This window comes from Somniosus microcephalus, chromosome 15 (genome assembly GCF_052327205.1).
Source record: "Somniosus microcephalus isolate GS21.2 chromosome 15, FLI_Smic_1.0, whole genome shotgun sequence".
Classification (NCBI taxonomy): Eukaryota; Metazoa; Chordata; class Chondrichthyes; order Squaliformes; family Somniosidae; genus Somniosus; species Somniosus microcephalus.
In genome coordinates this window covers 52,947,733-52,972,313 of record NC_141001.1, presented here as the reverse complement: position 1 = coordinate 52,972,313, position 24,581 = coordinate 52,947,733, and the positions used below count along the sequence as shown (strand labels likewise).

General features: G+C 49.5%; 1 protein-coding gene across 1 annotated transcript in view; it reads left to right on the top strand.

Annotated features, from left to right (window-relative positions):
* Positions 1–24,581, top strand: part of saxo4 (stabilizer of axonemal microtubules 4) — a 235,906-nt gene that overhangs the window by 80,096 nt on the left and 131,229 nt on the right. Inside the window, exon 9 of the mRNA XM_086007780.1 lies at positions 820–906. Coding sequence (XP_085863906.1) covers positions 820–906 — 87 coding nt within the window. The remainder of the gene's footprint in view (positions 1–819; positions 907–24,581) is intronic.

Sequence of the window (24,581 nt, the reverse complement as noted above, 5' to 3'; positions counted from 1 at the left end):
CTGTCTTTTAATGGTTTAGAGATAATGAATAACTCCCTGTTCTTCTTTGAATATTATCAGGGAATCTTTACTGTCCATTGGTGTAATGCCCCACCTGAAGGACAATGCACTGTACCCTCAATGCACTGCACCCTCAATGCACTGGAGTGCTGTTGAGTTATAAATATTAAAATGCCCATGTCTACTAATGCTATTGTGAACTCCATGCATCATTGGTATATCATTTTAACATGGCCTTCTCCATTAGCTTTTCTAATTGAAGAATTGATGTCACATAAGCTTTTTTATTTTTATTTGTTCTTGGGATGTGGGTGATGCTGGCAAGGCTACATTTATTGCCAATCCATAGTTGCCCTGGAAAAGGTGGTGGTGGGTTTTCTCTTTTATAGCAATTGTTCATACAACTGAGTGGTTTGCTAGGCCACGTCAGAGGGCATTAGGAGTCAACCACAAGACTCGCGTGTAGGCCAGAGTGTATGGATGGCAGTTCCATTCCCTGAAGGACATCAGTGAACCAGTTGGGTTTTTACAACAATCCAACAACTTTCATGGTTATCTTTATGGTGCTAGCACACAACTTACCAGATTTATTGAATAAGTTCTCACAGCATGCCATGACGGAATTTGCTAGTCCAGTATTGTAACCAATATATTACCATATCTGTACTTTGTGGGACATGGGCTGTGAGTGAAGTTGCATCACCCGGCATTGCATACACAATCCTAGTCAGCGGCACTGTTGAATTTTTCACTTAGAAATAGATCCCTCAAATGTAAAATTGAAATAAAAAAATAAAAAAATTTCTGATTGATACACAGGGGGATGAATTTCTGCCTGCATTAGCAAATAGGTCTAACAGAGGCACTGGTTTCACTCACGAAGTTGGACTAGCACTGAACACAACTGTAAGTACTGTTTCCATCAATTAATACAATCTTTCATTTCACAAATTGGTAGGCGTCCATCAAACATATTTGCTTCACAAGTAGAAGTAATAGATACCCAGGGGTTTAATTTTCTCTCTGCATTGGTTTACATTCAAGCTAAATTCCTGACTATTTATTTAACACTGTTACATTTACCAGATTCCCCTACTAGTGCCCTCCTGTTGGAAGTTGCACGTATGTCAGGTGAGCACAGGATCAAGTTTGGCTGCTATGCTTCTCTTGGGCAAATAGCCTGTTATTTTCTGGGGTCCTACATGAAGAATAAACATTTTTGACAAGATCCCAGAGAGCATCCAACAACTGCTGTTGCCTTAAAAAGATGAGAGAGAAAATTAGAGGGAAAGTAAAAGAAAGCACAACAATGTCCTTTGCTACAGAATTGTTTGAGACAAGCGAAGCAAAGTTGAGTAGGGCAAAGTTTGCATGTCAGCAGCTGCCCATTGAGTTATTCTGCTTTACAGCCCTGTTTGACACTGTTTAATTCTCTCATGTGGAATAAATAAATCATAGTGTGGTGTTAGATGTACCGAACACAGCTGAAAATAAAGCTGTAATAGTATCACACTGGCTATGTGATGCCAAATACATTCCAGTTTTCAATCAGCTTTCAGCATCATCTATTTTTCACCTACATCAAGCCACCATATCCTACATGCACACTGTAAAATGCAAAAAGAAATCAGAAACATACCTTTGGAAAGAACATTGTGCTTAAGGCTGTAATTCAGTCGAGGCTCTGCTGATGGTGCTAATAATATCAACAGCACTGAGTGATTGAATTACAGTGCCATAACTGCCTGTCTGCAGCCTTACTGTCCTCTCAATCATCACTACTTAACACAGCTGTAATGAATACTCTACTCTTTTCATTAATAATGAAGTAAGACGCCAATAAAAAAACAGCGAATTTTTCAAAGACAATAACACCCTCACATGTGGACCTGGCTGCTGATCTAAGGGTATATTTTCTGCTGCTGTATGCCAGTGGTGCAAGCTAATGCTAGGTGATGGATAGGAGAATGGTTGTGAAAACTGGAGAAGAGGTTGACCATTCAAAATTCATCAGTAGAATGCTGCCTTATATTTTCGCACTGGGCAATGGGGGAATAGACGGCTTACGCTGCTCCAGTGTGCAAGCTTCATTAGACCTTTGGACTCCTTATCACACATTTCCTGTGGGCTACTGTCAACTGCACAATGACATCATTGTGAATAAAGCAGGTGTGCAGCCAAAAGAAAGATCTTCCTGAGTTTCTTAAAACTGTGCACGTCACTGGACAGTGATTCAGAACTTTTTTGTTTGGGTTCCTTTTCTTGCAATTCTTTAGGTGCATTGGGGGCGAAGTTGGGTTCCTTTGCACCTCAGGGGGGGCGCTGATGGGGCACAAATGGCTTTGCGACCGTGCACAGCGCTGACATCGACTCCCGCCATATTCGGCAGGAGTTTTGCGGCGGTGCTACAGTGTTGCACCCCGATCTCCTTCGCCTGGAGATCGTGACGTCATCGCCATGCACATCGCCCCGGTAGCGCCCCGGACCCGAAATTGACTTCCACCCCCTACAGCAGCGCCGGTTGAAAACACCGACAGCTGCAGGAGGTGTGCACCGGGCGGCCAGCCGCTTCGGGGCGATGATTAAAGGTGAGGTGGTCGAGGTAAGTAAAAAAAAACTTAACCTTTCCTGTTCTAGATTTTTTCGCGGGTTCCTGCCCGCGATCGATCATCGATCAGCTCGGCACTCTGCTTGAGTGCCGGGCTGATCGCGTGGGATCGCAGCTGCCTTGGTGGTCCAGGTAGGTACTTTTTATATTGCAGAGCCCGCAGCGATGGCCCTTCCCTTTAAGGGAGGGAAGGAGTCTTTGAATGCGGCAGCGCTGCCCGGCCCAGTGTGCAGCGCTGCTGAAGTCTCCACCCCGCCTGCTGCCGATTGCGCTCCAAGAAGGAAGTGGAGCGCTTGATTTAGCATCCACTTCCTGCTTGGAGTGCAAACAGCGAATTTTTCAAAAGTTTAAAATCGTTAGTACCTGGCGCTAACTTTTCGAACTTTAAAAAATTAGCGCCCCAAATGGGGCAATAGTAAATTTCTCCCCCATTGCTCTTTTCCACATCTAAATTCAAGGGAGTTTAACTGAGATAGCAACAGCACTCTTTTTTGAGGAATTCTATTGCCCTCAGGGAACTGAAGGATAAGGATGTCTTCTATAGCCATGAGCAGAGGCAAGTGCACTGGCACTGAGATGGGCTCAAAAGACCTGCACCTACCCAAGGCACCAGGTGTATAGACAACATCACAGTTACTAGTACAAAAGACAAAATACTGCGAATGCTGGAAATCTGAAATATAAACACAAAATATTGGAAATACTCAGTAGATCAGAAAGTATCTGTGGAGAAACAGTGTTAACATTTCAGGTCTATTGCCTTTTGTCAGATGAAAGGTGATGGACCTGAAATGTTAATTCTGCTTCTCCACAGATGCTGCCTGACCTGCTAAGTATTTCCAGCATTTTCTGTTTATACCATAGTTACTAGGACATTTCCAATGAGCTACTTATGCTTCACTGGGGAGGCAGTCTAAGAACTTTGATGTCTTCTGCAGCCAGACTTCCAAACTTCGTCCACGGGATGAGACTACTTTGCTTGTGGTGGTGAAAGTCAAGCCTGCCTGTAATCTGTATGCCATTGGCTCCTCTCAAGTCACTATGGGCGACACCTGTCAGATCAGTCAGGTTACCATGCACTGCTGCACAAATCAGGTCAATGCTACATTGTTTGCTGGGATCACGGGCTTCATTATTTTTTCTAAGGTGAATGATCATCATCAAGAGAGGGCTTTTCACTTTTTAGCTGGCTTCGTAAAAGTGCAAGGATTCATTGATGGAACCGATGTGACTAACAAGCAATGATATTAATGAATGTGCAGGTTGCTTGTGCTATCAGAATTACATCCTGCAGTTAGTTGTCAGGTGCATTGGATGCTGCTATAATGCATTAATCCTATGCCAGTCTGCAATCACGTCATATTTCAAGACACTTAGATGCATGTGCCTGACAAACCAGGATACACTCTTGAGCCGTGGCTGATGATACCAGTTTACAATCCAAGGACTACAGCAGAAAGAAAATATACTGAGACAAATGTCACTATAAGGATACAAATTGAGCTTACAGAAGACTTGTTAAAATAAAGATTCTTCTGTCTAAATAGGTTTAGGGTATACTGTATAGAAACCCAAAAAGGTCTCCAAAATTATAGTTGTGTATGGTATGCTGCACAATTATGCTATCCGGAGAGGACTCACTGAGCATATGGATTTTGCTGGGGTATTTTATGGCCCTTCACACTGCCAGTGGGAGGTTGCCTGGGAATGAGAAAGGTATGTCATGCACAAACATAGGCTGCTTAGTAATAGTGGTAAAGAGACCAAAGAACCAATGGGGGAAAAATTTGGATGCTTTGTGCCCCGTTAGCGCCCTAAGAAGGCGCTAATGGGGCGCAAAGCAACTAGTGCCCGGGCACAGCGCCGCCAACCCATCCTGTGAAATTCAGCAGGAGGTTAGCAGTGGCGGTAACCGTTAACGCCCTGTGGCACTGCACCGCTGGCGATTACTTCATCACTGTGCGCAGCGTCCCGCTCGCCCGCCGGCCGCGATCTTCGGTAGCGTCCCCTGACTTACTGCCGGACGCTATGTCCGACGGGGTCAAGGTGACCTCCCTGCGGCCGGGGTGGCGCTAATTAAAGGCGAGGTGCCGGGTGGCCATTATTGTTGCTGGCCACCTGCCAGCACCTGCCCCCGTTGCCGTCCCCGGCCTCCTCTGCAGCACCCCCACGGAGTGCCGGCTGCGCTCCATGAGCCCGGCACTTCTCTTGAGTGCCGGACTCTTTTCCGGCATTCCAATCCTTGATGGCCCAGCTGGGCCCCGGGTCGCGCTGTGCAAGACCCCTCCCCTTTAAGAAGGGGAGGAAGGCCTGCAGTACCGCGGCGCGACGTGGCACTGCGGCACGTAGCGACGCGATATTCCCTCTCAGCGCCCCAAGAGGGAGGCGGGACACTTCTAGTAGTGCCCCGCTTCACTCTTGGGGCGCTACCGATGAATTTCAGCCGCGGGGGCGCTAACTTTTTCGGGGCGCTAGCGAAGTTAGTGCCCCAAAGGGGCGCAACTCAATTTTCCCCTCAATGTCTCTAAAGATGAGGAGGATAGTGATAGACTTCAAGAAAACATAGACAGGCTGGTGAAATGCGTGGACATGTGGCAGATGAAATTTAACGCAGAAAAGTGTGAAGTGATACATTTTGGTAGGAGGAACGAGGACAGGCAATATAAACTAAAGGGTACAATCCTAAAGGGGGTGCATGAACAGAGAGACCTGGGGGTATGTGTGCACAAATCATTGAAGGTGGAAGGGCAGGTTGAGAAAACAGTTAAAATAGTTTATGGGATCCCGGGCTTCATAAATAGAGGCATAAGGCTGGACTTTGTCAATGGAGGTGGGACTGCTGCTTATCATGTCAATGTCCCGCCTCCATCCTCGCCTGACCATTCAGAGGGATTTTCCCCTGATTGAGCTTGTTAAGCCCGCCCGGCGGGCTCAGCAAGCCAATTAGGGAAGAAGTCACTGACATCATGTCAACATCAGACGTGCTATCTGTCAAGACTTCTTGAAAGAAGAAAGGACAGCGTTTGACAGCTCTGTGAAGCTGTCAAACACTGACATTCTCTTTAATTTGATTAGTTTTTGTGATGAGGACTGAAAGAACATTGTAAAAAAGTAAATTTCAGATGTCTGTTGGATTGGAGGGTCCATCAGCCATTACCTGAAATTGACAAGGTGGAAATCCGCTCTCCCGATCCAGCACGGCTAAAGGCTATAGAAGTAATAAAAGGTAAGTGAACACCTTTTTAAACTTATCACTCACCTTGCATATTTACCACTCCACACTTGCACCCATCAATCACCTCTACACCTTACTTCCAGGTGCCTCTGACCGCCACAGACCTCCTCCGTGTCTCCTCCAACCCGGCGGGGTTCCCCGAGGTCGGGAAGCCTTCACCTGTGAAGGTAAAATGGCACTAATCCCATTTTTCTGCCTGTTAACTACCTATTAACAGGCAGTTAAAAGGATTAAAAGACTTTCCCGCCTCCAGGAGACGGGACCTGAAGCTGCACATCCTCCCGCCTCCTGGCAAAAGGGCACGGAGGCGGGATGGGGGCGGGTTTGTCACCCGCCCCCAATTTTTCTGACTTTATGCGCTGTCCTGCCTCAATGCCCGCCTCCTCAGGGCTTGGAAAATTGAGCCCATAGAGTACAAAAGCAAGGAAGTTATGATGAACCTTTATAAAACACTGGTTGGGCCTCTACTGGAGTACTGTGTCCAATCCTGGGCACCACACTTTAGGAAGGATGTGAAGGCCTTAGAGAGGGTGCTGAAAAGATTTACAAGAATGATTCCAGAGATGAGGGACTTCAGTTACATGGATAGACTAGAGAAGCTGGGGTTGTTCTCCTTAGAGCAGAGATGGTTGAGAGGAGATTTGATGGAGGTATTTAAAATCATGAGGGGTCTAGACAGAGTAGATAGAGAGAAACTGTTCCCATTGGCGGAAGGGTCGAGAACCAGAGGACACAGATTTAAGGTGATTGGCAAAAGAACCAAAGGCAACATGAGGAAAAACATTTTTACTCAGCGAGTGTTTAAGAACTGGAATGCACTGCCTGAAAGAGTGGTGGAAGCAGACTGAATCATGGCTTTCAAAAGGGAATTGTATAAGTACCTGGAGGAAAAAAAATTGCAGGGCTACAAGGAAAGGGCAGGGGAGTGGGACTAGCTGAAGTGCTCTTGCAGAAAGCCAGCATGGGCTTGATGGGCCAAATGGCCTCCTTCTGTGCTGTAACCATTCTATGTGAGTCAGGAACTTGTTGAGGAGAAAGTGTGCATTTGTGCCATACTATGCCAGAATACTATAAAGAGATGAAAAAAGCAGGCACTTATCTATGCAAATTCCTTCCAAGTGTTGAACTTATTTAGGACCTCCTAACAGCAGAGACCACAGTGATCTGCTCCATTACATCTTCCCGCACAGCCCAGATAGATGCCTTTTGAGGCAGGCGCACCTGCGACCAAAAATGACTACTTTCCATTGCATGACTTACAGGGCTTTGTCCAAGAAGGGAGCCATCCTCCCAGCACCCTTGCAGTCTCATGGGTCAACAGAAGGCAGAACAATAAATTCAAAAAATTAATTTCTCCTGCCCTGAACTTGAGGTCCCTCCCTGGCCTCCACACTCCCAGCACATGGACCAATCAGCACATTGTCCAGTCAGCGTTGGGAGCATGCCATCAATTCTTAGATCAGGGGAGCGTGAAAAATATTGGGAGGCTCCTGCTCTGCTGAGTGACATGAAATGCCCTCCCTGGCGCACTTCTGCAGCACTCTTGGTGTTGCTTGAAAGTCACAAATCTAGACTTTCACTTCTGCTTGCTAGACCTTCCCTGATGGCTGGGAAAAAGTCTGTACATGCCATCAAAGGAAAACCATACTACATGTGTAGGTGGACTGAGACAAAAGATGACCGCTTTTCCCTCTGGCAGCAGTTCTATTTTGTGCTGAAGGTGTAATATCTCCAGAACTGATAATGCCACTCCACTTATCTTAGAATCAGAGTTACTGTAGCTACAAGGACCACTTTGTTACTATGTAATGAAACTGTATAACTGTAGTGAAAGTCAGCCAGACCAGGAACTTCCAGGATTTACACAAAACATTCAATCCCATTCACTGACACATCAATAGGCACTTGGCTCATAAAGTATACATGAATTTTTTAGTCCATGCCCTCGAATGGCTTCCCAGAGAAAACCATGCAGAATGCTCTTCTCAAACACTGATTACACCATAATTGTTTATGTCTCCCTCTAGTACAGAAACCATATAAAGCAGTCTTTGCATGACTATAATTCAGCTTTATTATAGCTCCCAAAGAAGGTACTCTAGACAGACACAGATAGGTCACTGTTTTTATATCTTCCCATACCAAAGATTTTTATGTGTGTGTATTGTGCTCCTATTTTTGTCTGAGTTAAAAAAATAAATGGCACATGTACAGGATTTTAAAAAGTGAATCACAGGGTAGATGTTTTGATCCCAGTGCTCAGGTTGTGGTACCTGTGCGCTGAAAGCTTTGTGCATATATGAATTAGGAACTGCCATGACACTTCTGCAACTGTTGATTTGCTCAAGTAAACCCATACCACCATCTTTGATGCCCTTGCTCCCAGTAAAACCTTTATTCTCTCCCAGCCTGGTTGTTGGCCATCAATGTTGCTCCATCAAGTACTGAGTGTATCTGACAGTCAACTGGTTTAGCCCTTCATCACCAGAACTAGCTGGACCACATGAAGCACAATTGGGCCTCAGTTGCCTCTGCCAAAACCATCCACTACTCCAGGATTACATAGAATATACAGCACAGAAACAGGCTGTTCCGCCCAACCAGTCCATGCCGGTATTTATGCTTCACTCGAGCCTCTTCCCGGCTTTTCTCATCTAACCCTATCAGCATAAACCTCTTATTCCCTTATCCTTCATATGCTTATCTAGCTTCTGTAAAGTCCACGCCTCAATAATACACGGACTTCGGGAGAACAGTTTAACAGGTACTTTACTGAACAGGAGGCAACGTCAGACTGAAATACAGAAGCCTGCTAGGGCCTTTTATACAGGGGTGGTCACTGCCGGTACTGCAGTCTAAAACCAGTTATTCCCTTAAAGGTGCATACACAACAATTCCTCCCCTTTTAGATAAACAGTACATAGCATTCATTTAACAACTAAATAATAACTAATTACAATTACAATTTCCTCGGTACTATATACATCAACTGAAATAGTCATTTATAAGTTCAGTCTTTGAGTAGGCTTCCTGATCCTGACTGGATAGCGCCTTTCTCGAGTATCCTGTTCTTGCGGTGGAGTCGGTTCTGGCTCATTGTCATTGGTTGGTTCGTCAGCTTCCAATACCACTGATTCTGAGGTAGATGCAATCTGTACTTCGGGCTCATTACCAGGTGCACATGCTTGTGGTATAGGTTTGGCTTGTTCCTGTGACTCTAGAATCTGGTCAGCATGGCATCTCACGATGCTCTCTCCAACGTCCACTGTGTACATTAGTGGACCCTGCTGTGTGCATATCGTTCCTGGCTGCCATTTTTCTGTTCGGTAGTCGCGGGCCAAGACTGGTTACCCTATCTTGAAGCTCCTGGTTGGCTTCTCATTTATGTGCTGGAACTGCTTATCCTCAACATCTCGTCTTATGTTTGGTTTGAGCAAATCCAAGCGACATCTTAGTCTCCGGTTGAAAAACAGCACGGCTGGAGTTTGGTTGGTTACTGCATGTGTCGCATTCCGGTAAGCAAACAAGAAATTATCCACCTTGTGTTGTAGTGGTATGTCGTCATTATACATTGCCTTTATGGCCTTTTTAAAGGTCTGAACAAACCTCTCAGCCAATCCATTTGTGGCTGGATGATATGGGGCAGATGTGTAATGTTTCACCCCATTATTCTTCAGGAACCTCCGGAAATCCTCAGACACAAACTGTGGCCCATTGTCGGAGCAAATCTGTTCTGGCAACCCATTCCTGGCGAAGATGGTCCTTAGGACTGCAATAGTTTTCTCCGTGGTGGTGGAGGACATTTTAATGACCTCTGGCCATTTCAAATGGGCGTCCACAGCGATTAGAAACATTGAGTCCATAAATGGACCAGCGAAATCAATGTGTACCCATTGCCATGGAGATGAGGGCCACTCCCATGGATGTAGCGGGGCCTGTGGTGGAGTGTTTTGGACCTTCTGGCATCCTGTGCATCTCTTGGTCATATCCTCGATTTCTTTATCGATTCCCGGCCACCACACAAACGCCCTGGCTAGGCTCTTCATTTTTACCCCTCCCAGATGACCCTCGTGAAGCTCATTGAGCACTCTATCTCTCAACTTGGGTGGAATTACCACTCGGGATCCACACATCAAGGTTCCCCGGCACACTGACAGCTGTTCTCTCCTTGGCGAGAATGCTGGCAACAGTGAGTCGCCATGTGCTGGCCATCCCTTCACCATCAAATCATAGACCCGAGAGAGTGTCAGGTCATTTCGGGTTTTCTTCTCAATACTTGCGTTTGTAACAGGCAAACATTGGACTATGGTCGCATGGAATATCTCCACAGGGTCCACTGCAGGTGCTTCTTCCGCCGTAGGCAACGGTAGGCGCGACAGCCCATCAGCGTTTCCATGCTGTTTCGTACCTTTGTACTCTATGTCATACTGATGTGCCCCTAGAAAAAGTGACCATCTTTGCAGCCGTTGCGCCATCATCACCGGAACGCCCTTCTTTGGGTTAAAAATTGAGACCAGGGATTGATGATCAGTCAGTAGGATGAATTTCTGCCTGTGCAGATAGTGATTGAACTTCTTCACCCCCCACACCAGGCTGAGGGCCTCCCTGTCAATCTGGGCGTAGTTACGCTCGGCTGAGGTTAGCGAGCGTGATGCAAAGGCTATTGGCCTCTCTGAACGATCACGGAATTTGTGTGACAGCACCGCTCCAATGCCATAAGGTGACGCATCACATGCCAACCGAATCAGTAGTGTTGGGTTGTAGTGGGCCAATACTTCTTTGGAAGTGATTAGGCATTTACATTCCTGAAAGGCACGCTTACACTCATCACTCCATTTCCATGTTACACCAGTTTGAAGCAGGGCGTTCAGTGGGTGCAGAATTGTAGATAAATTCGTCAAGAACTTATGGTAGTAGTTCACCAACCCGAGGAACGACCTCAGTTGCGACACATTTTCCGGTGCTGGAGCCTTGACTACAGCCTCAATCTTGTCCGGCGACTTATGCAACCCTTCCTCATCAATCATGTGGCCACAATACGAGATTTGTCTCCTGAAGAACTCGCATTTGGGGCGGCTGGCTCGTAGCCCATATTCCTGCAATCTCGTGAGCACTTGTTCCAGGTTGGCAAGGTGTTCATTGTCATTTTCGCCCGCAACCAGGATGTCGTCCAAATAACACTGGGTTCCCGGGATCCCTTGCAGGACTTGTTCCATTGCCCTCTGCCAAATAGCCGGGGCCGATGCTACCCCGAATACCAGTCGATTGTACTGGTAAAGGCCTTTGTGAGTGTTTATCGTGAGGTATTTCCTAGATGCTTCTTCCAGCTCCATTTGTAGATACGCTTGAGCAAGATCAATCTTTGTAAAACGTTTCCCTCCAGATAGTGAGGCGAAAATATCTTCTCCGCGGAAGTGGATACTGTACTGTGTGCAGGACTGGGTTCACAGTCACCTTGAAGTCCCCACAGATGCGAACCTTCCTTGGCTCCCCAGGCGTGCTGCTCAATGCTTTCTTCATTACAGGAACGATGGGTGTGGCCCACTCGCTCCAGTCCACCTTAGACAGCACCCCTGAACGCTCCAGACTCTCCAGTTCAGCTTCAACGGCTGGGCGGATCGCGTATGGCACCGGTCTGGCCTTGACTAATTTTGGGGTTGCGTTATCCTCAATCTTTATGGTTGCCATTACTCCTTTTAGAGTCCCAAGTCCTTGTTGGAACACCGCTTCCGCGTCAGATAGAATTTTTGACAGTCGTCCAGGTGTGACGTCATCATCCTTTTTACCAGTCACAGTTAGCGCCAGAATGGAATGCCAATCCAATTGTATTTTTCAGACCCATTCACGTCCCAATAATGGTGGTCCTCCATCTCGTAGTATATACATGTATAGTTTCTGTGTTTCCTTTCCATTGTATTCAACTGGCACCCTTATTTTTCCTCTGGGGTAGACCTTTTGCCCCGTGTATGTCTTCAATACAATGGACGTGTCCTTTAAGGGTATGTGTGAGAATAGCTGCTCATAGTCTCGTCGATTCATGACAGTTAGGGCTGATCCTGTGTCCAATTCCATCTTTACTGGGGACCCTGCTATCATGAGTAGGCACGGTGGCATAGTGGTTAGCACTGTTGCCTCACAGCGCCAGGGACCTGGGTTCAAATCCAGCCTCGGGTGACTGTGTGGAGTTTGCACATTCTCCCCGTGTTTGCGTGGGTTTCCTCCGGGTGCTCCGGTTTCCTCCCACAGTCCAAAGATGTGCGGGTTAGATTGATTGGCCATGATAAAAATTGGCCCTTAGTGTTAGGGGGGATTAAATACGTGGGGTTACGGGGATAGGGCTTGGGTGGGATGGCTGTCGGTGTAGGGACCGGGTGCTAGGGTTTGGATGATCAGCCATGATCTCGTTGAATGGTGGAGCAGGCTCGAATGGCCTACTCCTGCTCCTATCTTCTATGTTTCTATGAGGGTGACCCAAATGGTTCGGTGATCTTCCTTTGCGATCACATTGTGTAACTTTAAACAACTTAGTCTCCTGCTCCCGGAGTCCTTATCACTCTCCTGATCTTCTGAACTACTGTCTGTCAGTTTCTTTACTTTCCTGTACTGTTCCTTAGTAGTTCTTGTCATGTTGGTTTTCTTTCCCGACCTGCAGACTCTTGCTATATGTCCCATTTTTCCGCATTGCCTGCATATTTTGCCTTTAAACCGGCAGTCCTTCTGCTCATGGGTTGTTCTGCCGCAGCGATAGCACTTTTCTGCTCCATACACCATTTCGTTAGTGCTGTATTCTTGTGGTTTCTGTTGTATTTCCGCAGCTCCCCGTGCTGCTGCTTCGTAGGATACTGCCATGCTGAAAGCCTGTTCTGGCGTCAGGTCCTTTTTTGAAAGTAGTCGTTTCTGGGTTCCTTCACTCTGGAGCCCGCAGACAAACTTATCCCGTAAGGTGTCTGCCAGTCCTGCTCCGAACTGGCAGTGCTTCGATAACTTGCGTAGTTCCGTAAGATAGTCAGCATTGCTCTCATCTTTGTGCTGGTTTCTTTTATGGAACTTGAATCTTTCTGCTATCAGCAGTGGTGTAGGGCTTAGGTGTTCCTGTAAGATATGAACAATCTCCTCAAAACTTTTCTCCATTGGTTTAGCTGGGGTAATTAAATTCCGCAATAGGCCGTACGTACTCGCACCCATCAGATTTAATAATACCGACGCCCTCTTTCCATCGGCCAGCTCATTTACCTTGCAGTACACTTCAATTCTTTCCACATACGTGGTCCAGTCTTCTACCTCGTTGTCGAAAGCAGTGATACTGCCACTTTTCGGCATCTTGGGTGATTTAAAATGGCGCCTCCCGCGCTTTTGCTTCTTCCCCAATGGAATAAAATGGCGCCTCCCGCGCTTTTGCTTCTTCCCCAACGGGATAAAATGGTGCCTCCCGCGCTTTTGCTTCTTCCCCTTGCTGCCACGCTGCTCCTAGCGTTCTACGGGGTAATGGCGGCGACCCGCAGCTTCGGCGCGTCCCGCTTTCCTTCCTCCCGTTTAGTTTCTCTCCGCTGCCCTGTTTTTGAGCACCGACCGCGCCCTGTGCGCTCCACCCTCTCTCTTGTTTTCTTTTCCCGGCAACGCTGCGCGGCCCGTTTTGTAGAGCCGCTCGATCGAGCTTGAGCCCACCGCAGTCCGGAAGGGTCAGCGCGCTACCTGCTACCAGCACGATTTGCTGGAACACCTTAGCTGGGGAGCCAAGCACAGCTCTCCACAGTCTCTCCCGCAATTCTCCGAACACCGATGAATTCTTTGGGCGGTTGCCCTCGGTCGACGCCCGTTGCTCAGACTACGACCTTCCAGAACCCTCCTCTCAGGGCGAGATCCCTGTGAGATGGTGCCACACTGCAGGTGAGTTTGAACTTACTCGTCGCCACTGTAAAGTCCGCGCCTCAATAATACACGGACTTCGGGAGAACAGTTTAACAGATACTTTACTGAACAGGAGGCAACGTCAGACTGAAATACAGAAGCCTGCTAGGGCCTTTTATACAGGGGTGGTCACTGCTGGTACTGCAGTCTAAAACCAGTTATTCCCTTAAAGGTGCATACACAACAGCTTCCCCTTAAATGCATCTATACTATTTGCTTCAACCACTCCCTCTGGTATCGAGTTCCACATTCTCACCACTCTCTGGGTAAAGAATCACAGAATCACAGAAACCCCACAGTGCAGATAGAGGCCATTTCGGCCCATCGAGCCTGCACCGACACATATCCCACCCGATCCCCATAACCCCTACACCAACACATATCCCACCCTATCCCCGTAACCCCACGTATTTAATCCCCCTAACACTAAGGGTCAATTTATCATAGCCAATCAACCTAACTCGCACATCTTTGGACTGTGGGAGGAAACCGGAGCACCCGGAGGAAACCCACGCAAACACGGGGAGAATGTGCAAACTCCACACAGACAGTCGCCTGTCTCTTCTGAAGTTTCTTCTGAATTCCCTATTTGCTTTCTTGGTGACTATCTTAGACTGATGGCCTCTAGTTTTGCTGCAGAGCAAAGAAACCCCAGGTTCCTTTTCTCCACTGCCATGGAAGGCCATGGGATTGTGTGTAGGCACACGGGTGGCAACAGTAATACTTTGAACTTTAGGTAATTCTGCATTGTGAAAAAATTAAAGTTTTCCATGGGGAAAGTGACAATGTGTTTACTCTGGCCAACAGCTGCTCGATGGATCTATGCACTGTGGATTGACTCATGTTGCTGATGCACCCGAGGTAGCTTACAATGGGCCTGAGGTATATAAGTTGTGGGTTGTGGTGACCTTGGTAGTGCCATCCTTCTGCTGAAATTTGTCTGTGCAGTTGCAGCAGACAGTACTTGCATAGGAACAGGAGTAGGCCATTCAGCCTCTCGAGCCCGTTCCTCTGTTCATTAGATCATGGCTAATCTGTACCTCAACTCCATCTACTCAACTTGATTCCATACCCTTACCCAACAAAAATCTATCAATCTCAGTTTTGAAATTCTCAATTGTCCTAGCCTTAGCAGCTTTTTGAGTGAGAGAGTTCCAGATTACCACTACCCTTTGTGCTTCCTGACATCACCCTTGAACAGCCTAGCTGTAATTTTAAGATTATGCCCCCTTGTTCTGGACTCTCCCAGCAGAGGACATTCCCAGATCGATTCACCACCTCCAAACATTTAAAATGTAATCTACTACACATTTAAAGAATTTAGCATGCAACAATGAGAAATGAACAGCCCAGAACATGTCATTTCAAATGGGAGCTAAGTGCATTGTACATTCCTATGAGAACATTGAGGAATTGTGCCCATTTCAATATAATTTTCACACATTATAATTGTAGTGTATGTACCTTTAAGAGGGAACTACTTTTACAGCTCCTGTATACTGTAGTACCGGCAGTGACCACACCTGTATATAAGCCTTGAGCATGCCTCTGTACCCCCAGTCTTGAGACTACCCTACTCCAGTAAATACCTGTTGATTGTTAAGTTACAGCATCCGTGTGGTTATTGAAAAACATCATACTCTCAGAATCACGGATCTAACAGTGGCGACGAGTGTCGATTCGAATCTACCTGCAACTCTGCATTTCCCTTCGAGGATTTGCTCCGGGAGGGCGGTGGAAGAAAGTCGAGGCCAGAAACACGGGCGTCGACCACGAGCAACCGCCCAGTCGTCCGGCAGAGAGTGAACATCGCAGGGGAAGCTGTGGAGAGCCGGGCTTGGTTCCCCAGCCACGATGATCAGCAACAGACTGACGACAGGTACAGCGCAGACCCTTCCCGGACAGTGGCGGCTGGAGCCGACCGACGGCAGAGAAAAAGCCGAGCAGCTTCGACGGGGTAAGATAGAGGGTGAAGCACACAGGGCGCAGCCGGGGGTTGAAAACCGAGCAGCGTCGAGGAAAAACAAAACGGAGAGAGGGTAAAGCAGCAGCCGGGTTCAGGACCGAGCGGCGGAAACGGGAAAGGCGCAGAGAAAAAAAATGCGCAGAGCACAGCCAGGGCTCAAGGGCTGAACTGTGTCCGCGGGGAGAAGAAGGGAGAGCGCGGGAGACACCATTGAGCCGCAGAGAAGAAGAAAGAGTGCGGGAGACGCCATTTTTAGAAGCGGCAGTGGAGAAGAAGGGCGAGCGCGGGAAGAAAGGAAAGCGCGGGAGATGCCATTTTTGACAGTTAAATCACACCCAGGGATGCCGAAGAGTGGCAGTATCTCTACGTTCGACAATGAAGTCGAAGATTGGGCGATATATGTGGAACGTATTGAGGTGTACTGCAGGGCGAATGAAGTGCCAGATGCTAGGAAAGCACTGGTTTTGTTAAATTCCATGGGTGCAAAAACTTATGGGTTACTGCGAAACCTAATAACCCCAGAGAAGCCTGTGAATAAGAATTTCAAAAGCATAGTAGAAATCCTACAGGACCACTTAAACCCCACACCACTGCTGATAGCAGAACGATTTAAGTTCCATAAAAGGAACCAACACAAAGACGAAAGCAATGCTGAGTACTTAACGGAACTGCGCAAGCTATCGAAACACTGCCAGTTTGGAGTGGGACTAGCAGATACGTTAAGGGACAAGTTTGTGTGTGGGCTTCTGTGGTAAACCACTGTCATACCTGTCTGTGTCTGTATGTGTATTCCACTAGGTACAGGTCTGGACATGCCTCGGCTGACTCCTCCCACTATTCCAGGTATATAAGTGACTACCTCCCAGTCCCTTAGTATTCTGGACGGGTCGACCACTCGAGACAAGACCTTCATTCTTTAGTTAATAAAAGCCTGATTGTTACTCGCTCAACTTCAGTCTTTTGAGTAATTGATGGCGCATCAATTTTATTAACTAAATTTTTTATAATGGAGAAGATCCTCACACCAGCATGCCTGGACCTGGACAGTCGGGAAGCGGACGCTTCCACCAAGTTTGCTCACTGGCTTACGTGCTTCGAGACATTCCTGACTGCCTCCACTGCGGTCGAAACGGATGCGGACAAACTGTCTGTCCTGATCTCCAAGGTGAACCACCGAGTGTACTCAGTCATCCGGGATGCGACCTCGTACACAGCCGCCCTCCAGCTCCTCAAGACCCAGTACACGCGCCCTGTGAACGAAGTATACGCTAGGCACCTTCTGGGGAGTCGCAAGCAACAACCTGGGGAATCGACTGAGGAATACCTCCAAGCACTGTCCGTGCTTGGCCGGGCCTGTGGGTGTAAGGCGGTAACGCCCGCTAAGTACACGGAGGAACTGATCCGGGATGCCTTCGTAGCGGGCCACAGGTCCAACTACACCCGACAGCGACTGCTGGAGCAGAGTGACCTCACCCTCGACAAAGCCTCCGACATCGCACTAACGCTGGACGCAGCCTTCCGGGGCATGGATGCCTACTCCTCTGCACCGTGGACGCCGCGGGGAACGACAACCTGGGACACGGTAGGACAGCCCCATAGCACCGTGCCACCCCAGCCACAGCCCAACAACGGCCCAACTACCGCAGCAGTGTCCCAAAGCCAGACAGCAGTATCCCAAGGCCAGAAATGCTACTTCTGTGGCCAGGCCAAACACCCCAGAGCGCGCTGCCCGGCGAAGAATGCAACCTGCTCGGGCTGCGGGAAAAAGGGACACTACGCCAGCGTCTGCAAGGCCAAAGCCACCCCGAACGCCAGCAGCGCCGCGTGTGGGCCGTGCGAGCCGCCATCTTGGGCCTCCCCAGCCATGTGCGAACCACCGCAGCAGCAGCCATCTTGGACGACTCCAGCCACATGGGAATCATGGGCGCCGCCATCTTGGACACCAGCCGGGACGCAGCAGACCGCCAACCCCCACCCATCTGATACTCGCAGCGACACACCGACCCCTACGCTGGCCTCTGTGACGCTGGACCAAACGAGACCGCACCAGTTAGCTCGGTCCAAAATGGACGTTAAGGTAAACGGCCATGCAATAAACTGCCTTTTTGACTCCGGGAGCACAGAGAGCTTCATCCACCCCGACACGGTGCGGCGTTGCTCTCTCCCAGTCCTGCCTGCGCACCAGCGGATTTCTATGGCCTCCGAGTCCCAGTCAGCGGACATTGGCGGCTACTGCGTGGTGACACTAGTAGTAGACGGGACTGTGTTCAATAATTTTAAACTCCTGGTCCTGCCCGACCTCTGCGCTGCCGTTCTACTGGGGTTGGATTTCCAGTGCCACCTCAAAAGCGTTACGATGGCGTACGGTGGCCCCCTCCCCCCACTCACAGTCCGCAGCCAGCAGCCTCCAAATTGCCCGCCGCGCACTAGATGCAACCTCTCCACACTCAGAGTCCCACCCCCCCCACTGTTTGCTAACCTCACCCCTGACTGTAAGCCCATCGCCACAAAGAGCAGGCGATACAGTGCCGGGGACAGGGTTTTCATCAAAACCGAAGTGGAACGGCTCCTGAAGGAGGGGATTATTGAGGGCAGCTCCAGCCCCTGGCGAGCCCAGGTTGTAGTCGTTAAGACCGGCGAGAAACAACGCCTGGTCATCGACTACAGCCAAACAATAAACCGCTACACCCTGCTGGACGCCTACCCACTCCCCCGCATAGCTGACATGGTCAACCAGATCGCGCAGTACCGCGTCTTTTCGACCATTGACCTGAAATCAGCGTACCACCAGCTCCCCATCAGCCCTGAAGACCGCCAGTATACTGCTTTTGAGGCAAACGGCCGCCTCTATCACTTCCTTAGGGTTCCCTTCGGCGTTACCAACGGGGTCTCCGTCTTCCAAAGGGAGATGGACCGGATGGTCGATCAAAACGAGCTGCAGGCCACTTTCCCTTACCTAGATAATGTGACCATCTGCGGCCATGACTTGCAGGACCATGACGCAAACCTCGAGAAATTCCTCCGCACCGCCCAACTCCTGAACCTGACATATAACAAGGAGAAGTGCATATTCCGCACAGACCGCCTCGCCATCCTTGGCTGTGTTGTAGAACACGGGGTCATCGGTCCCGACCCGGACCGGATGCGTCCCCTTATGGAACTCCCACTGCCCCACTGCCTAAAAGCTCTGAAGAGGTGCCTAGGGTTTTTTTCCTACTACGCTCAGTGGGTCCCCTACTATGCAGACAAAGCCCGTCCGCTGATCAAGTCCACCTCTTTTCCCGTGACGGCAGAGGCCCGCTTAGCCTTCCACCGTATCAAGGAAGACATTGCCAAAGCCACCATGCACGCAGTGGACGAATCCATCCCCTTCCAGGTGGAAAGCGATGCGTCCGACTTCGCTCTGGCCGCCACCCTTAATCAGGCGGGGAGACCTGTGGCATTCTTCTCACGAACCCTCCAGGGCCCGGAGACCAGACACTCCGCGGTCGAGAAGGAGGCCCAGGCTATCGTGGAGGCTGTGCGTCATTGGAGGCACTACCTGGCCGGAAAACGATTTACCCTGCTCACTGACCAGCGTTCAGTTGCTTTTATGTTCAACAACAAGCAGAGGGGCAAAATCAAAAATGACAAGATCTTGAGGTGGAGAATCGAACTTTCCACCTACAATTACGAGATCTTGTACCGGCCTGGGAAGCTCAATGAACCCCCAGATGCCCTATCGCGTGGCACCTGCGCCAGCGCGCAGATCGATAGGCTGAGGGCCCTCCACAATGACCTCTGCCACCCGGGGGTCACCAGGTTCTTCCACTTCATCAAGGCCCGCAACCTGCCTTACTCCATTGAGGAGGTCAGGACCATGACCAAGAACTGCCAAGTCTGCGCTGAGTGCAAACCGCACTTTTATAGACCAGACAGAGCCCACCTGATAAAAGCCACTCGCCCTTTCGAACGCCTGAGCGTCGATTTTAAAGGGCCTCTCCCCTCCTCCGACCGCAATGTGTACTTCCTCAACATCATTGACGAGTACTCCCGGTTCCCGTTCGCTTTCCCCTGCCCGGACATGACCAGTGCCACGGTCATTAAATGTCTGAACAGCCTCTTCACCCTGTTCGGTTTCCCCAGCTATATCCATAGCGACCGGGGCTCATCGTTTATGAGCGACGAACTCCGCCAGTACCTGCTCGCTAGGGGTATTGCCACAAGCAGGACCACCAGTTACAACCCCCGGGGGAACGGACAGGTGGAAAGAGAGAATGCAACTGTTTGGAAGGCTGCCCTACTAGCCTTAAAGTCTAGGGGCCTTCCGACCTCCCGCTGGCAGGAGGTGCTCCCCGATGCGCTCCACTCGATTCGGTCACTTCTCTGCACTGCCACCAATGCCACCCCTCACGAGAAAATGTTTGTCTTCCCAAGGAAGTCCACATCGGGGACATCGTTACCGCCATGGCTGACGTCCCCAGGGCCGGTACTACTGAGAAGACACGTGAGGGCCAATAAAACGGACCCCCTGGTCGAGAGGGTCGACCTCCTCCACGCCAACCCCCAGTACGCTTACATTGCGTACCCGGACGGGCGGGAGGACACAGTCTCCATACGAGACCTCGCACCCTCGGGGACCGCTGTAACCCACTACCCATTACCACCCCCCCCCACGACCCGATATCCAACCCCAGCAGCCGGCTCGCCTTGGACCGTCACCCATGAGGACTACACTCCAGGGCCCCAGCCTACACGGGACGCGACGCCGGAAGCTCCACCACCCCTGCCGTCGCCACGTCGATCACAGCGGCAGACAAGACCTCCGGAGAGACTCCAATACACGAACTTTTAAATACACTTCACCCCGCCGGACTCATTTTTAAACAAGGGGTGAATGTGGTAAACCACTGTCATACCTGTCTGTGTCTGTATGTGTATTCCACTAGGTACAGGTCTGGACATGCCTCGGCTGACTCCTCCCACTATTCCAGGTATATAAGTGACTACCTCCCAGTCCCTTAGTATTCTGGACGGGTCGACCACTCGAGACAAGACCTTCATTCTTTAGTTAATAAAAGCCTGATTGTTACTCGCTCAACTTCAGTCTTTTGAGTAATTGATGGCGCATCAGCTTCAAAGTGAAGGAACCCAGAAACGGCTTCTATCAGAAAAGGATCTTACGCTGGACAAGGCTTTCAGTATGGCAGTATCACACGAAACAGCCGCATTCCATACAGGCACTGAAGGTTGAGGCCAAAAAGGATGACGACGTCACACCTGGACGACTGTCAAAAATGCTAACTGACGCAAAAGAAGTGTTCCAGGAGGGACTCGGAACACTAAAAGGCATAACAGCAACGATTAAAATAGAGGAAAATGCAAGCCCCAAGTTTCTTAAGGCCAGACCAGTGCCTTATGCGATCAGACCAGCCGTCGAAGCAGAGCTGGAAGGGTTGGAACGTTCAGGAGTACTGTCCAAAGTAGACTGGAGCGAGTGGGCTACACCCATCGTTCCTGTAATGAAGAGGTCGTTGAGTAATACGCCTGGGGAACCAAAGAAGGTCCGCATCTGTGGGGATTTTAAGGTGACAATGAACCCAGTCCTTCACACGGTACAATATCCGCTTCCACGAATTGAGGATATTTTCGCCTCGCTATCTGGAGGTAAACGCTTCATCAAAATTGATCTAGCCCAGGCGTACTTGCAAATGGAGGTAGAAGAAGCCTCAAAACAATACCTCACGATCAACACTCATAAAGGTCTCTATCAATACAACCAGCTGGTGTTCGGGGTAGCATCGGCTCCAGCTATTTGGCAAAGGGCAATGGATCAAGTCCTGCAAGGGATTCCAGGGACCCAGTGTTATTTGGACGACATCCTGGTCACGGGCGAAAATGACAGTGATCACCTCGCCAACTTGGAGAAGGTGCTCACCAGATTAAAGGAATATGGGCTACGAGCTAATCGCCACAAGTGCGAGTTTTTCCAGAAGCAGATCTCGTATTGTGGCCACGTCATCGATGAAGAGGGGTTACATAAGTCCCCTGAAAAGATTGAGGCAGTAGTCAAGGCTCCAGCACTGGAAAATGTGTCACAACTGAGGTCGTTCCTCGGGCTGGTAAACTACTACCATAAGTTCTTACCAAATTTGTCCATGGTACTACACCCACTGAACACCCTACTGCAAACAGGGGTACCATGGAAGTGGAATGACGAACGTAGATGAGCTTTCCAGAAGTGTAAAGAATTGATCACATCAAAAGAGGTGTTGGCCCATTTCAACCCAGCACTACCAATTCGTTTGGCATGTGATGCATCACCCTATGGTATTGGAGCGGTGCTGTCGCACAAATTCCCAGACGGGTTGGAGAGGCCAGTAGCCTTTGCGTCTCGGTCACTAATCTCAGCCGAGCGCAACTACGCCCAGTTTGACAGGGAGGCCCTCAGCCTGGTATGGGGAGTAAAAAAAATCAACCACTATCTGCATGGGCAGAAGTTCACCTTGCTGACTGACCACCAACCACTTGTCTCCATCTTTAATCCTAAGAAGCGCGTTCCAGTGATGACTGCACAACGGTTACAAAGATGGTCCCTGTTTCTAGGGGCGAATCAATATGAAATAGAATATAAAGGCACGAAACAGCATGGAAACGCTGATGGGCTATCACGCCTGCCACTGCCTACTGTGGAGGAAGCACCAGCAGTGGAGCCTATCGAGATATTTTATTCGTCAATAATTGAACGATTGCCAGTAACGAACACGGATATAGAGAAGGAGACCCGCAATGATCCGACACTGTCTCGGGTATATGATTTGACGGTGAGGGGATGGCCAACACATGGCGACTCACTGTTGCCAGCATTCTCATCCAGAAGAGAACAGCTGTCAGTATGCCAGGGGACAGTGATGTGTGGATCCCGAGTTGTGATTCCACCCAAGTTAAGGGAGAGAGTGCTAAATGAGCTTTGTTGTAGGAAAAATGATTCCTCGGAAACTAGACTTTGAGTAAGAGAGACAACTTTACTAAATGACAGAGCTCTGGGAGAAGCGTCTGCAACCACACGGTCTGCGAGAGCACCTTCTCCTCGATTGTAGTACGTGCCGAGCTTATATACAATTCCAAGAAGTTGGTTTTAGATCATTTACATTCATCCAATCAATTCGTTTATTAGCGCATATCGTTATTTTCCTCCAGTCAGGAGTTTACACACTTGTGTTGCCAATTCTGCCTCTTCAGTGATTGCGAAAGGTCTTCGTTCCATCTTGTTCCGTCTGCGTCACCAGCGGAATGTGATTAGTTCGATAATAGGATACCAGTGAACCTTGTTAGTCCTCAGTGATTCAATTAGTCCCAGTCAGGACACAAGATGAACTTTGTTCCAGCCATGCGTAAGCGTGGCATATCTCATTGTGCAGTGATTCAATTAGTCCCAGTCAGCGAATTTGTTGTTTGTGTCTTTTCCAGCAAAATCTTGTCCAGCAAAATTTTATTCTAACAGCTTCATGAAGGTCATCTGGGAGGGGTGAAAATGAAAAGCCTTGCTAGGGCTTATGTGTGGTGGCCGGGGATCGATCAACAAATCGAGGACCTAACCAAGAGCTGCTCAGGATGCCAGAAGGTCCAAAATGCACCACCACATGCCCCTCTACACCCATGGGAGTGGCCCTCCTCTCCATGGCAACGGGTGCATATTGATTTTGCTGGTCCATTCATGGACTCAATGGCCTAGAAATTCAGTTGGTTGCGCCAGCAGTTAGCGCCTTAAGAGAAGTGAATTTCGGGCGCTATGCGTGTAGCGCCCGGGCGCAGCGCAGTTTGCGCCTCGCCCCAAATTAAGTTGACCCTTAGCGCCGGCGCAAAGTTTAGCGCCTGCCCGGCTGCGCGCGCAGAAAATGACGTCACATCCTCGTGCAACGCCCTTTGCGCGCCCCGATTCCAAACTTCAGTCGGACCGCCCCATTGTGCGGCTGGCGGCCAGAGCGTTTGTAAAATGGAACGCAACACAGCCGACGCGGGCCCCGGGGAGCGCAAATTAAAGGTCACGTACCCTGCAGTATAAAGGGCAGCCATTTTGCAGCAAACACTCTTGTGCAACGGATTTCTGGACACACAACAAGGAGGAGAGCTAACTGGTTTCGTGCAGCAATAGCTCAGGTATTTTTGGACTCAGGCCAAAGCGCTGCAAGTGCCCTGTTGGAAATTTGACTGTTTGCCAGCATTTGATGGCGGTTGCATGGGGTGCCAACGCGGAGTTTCAGCGCCATGTGCGTAGGGCTCGCAGACGCGGGGTCAGAGGGGCAGCCCTGGCTAGAGGCAGAGGGGGCAACAGGCGTCGGCAACATAGGCCTTACCCAGTCAGGGTATACCGCCAGCAGCGCTCCTACCTCACAATGAGTGGCGCGCGATGTGTAAGAAGGCTGAGATTCCGAAAGGAGGTGGTTGCAGAGATCTGCCACCTGCTTCGCAGAGATCTGCGTCCAAAGCTCAGGTGCAGGACGTCTCTGTCGGTGGAAGTGAAGGTGACGGTGGCATTGAACTTCTATGCCACCGGCTCCTTCCAATCCGCTGTTGGGGACATAGCTAACATATCCCAGTTCGGCGTGCATCGCTGCATCCGCCAGGTGACCGATGCCCTTTTCAGAAGGAGACGCCAATTCATCTCCTTCCCCATGGCCCTGGAGAGCCAGCATCAGCGTGCAGTGGGATTTGCTAGACTCGCGGCCTTCCCCTTGGTGCAGGGCGCCATTGACTGTACGCATGTAGCTTTGCGGGCACCTCTGGAGCATGGCGAGCAGTATCGCAACCGGAAGGGCTACCATTCTCTCAATGTGCAGCTGGTGTGTGATCACAAGCAGCGCATCCTGGCTGTCAATGCCTGC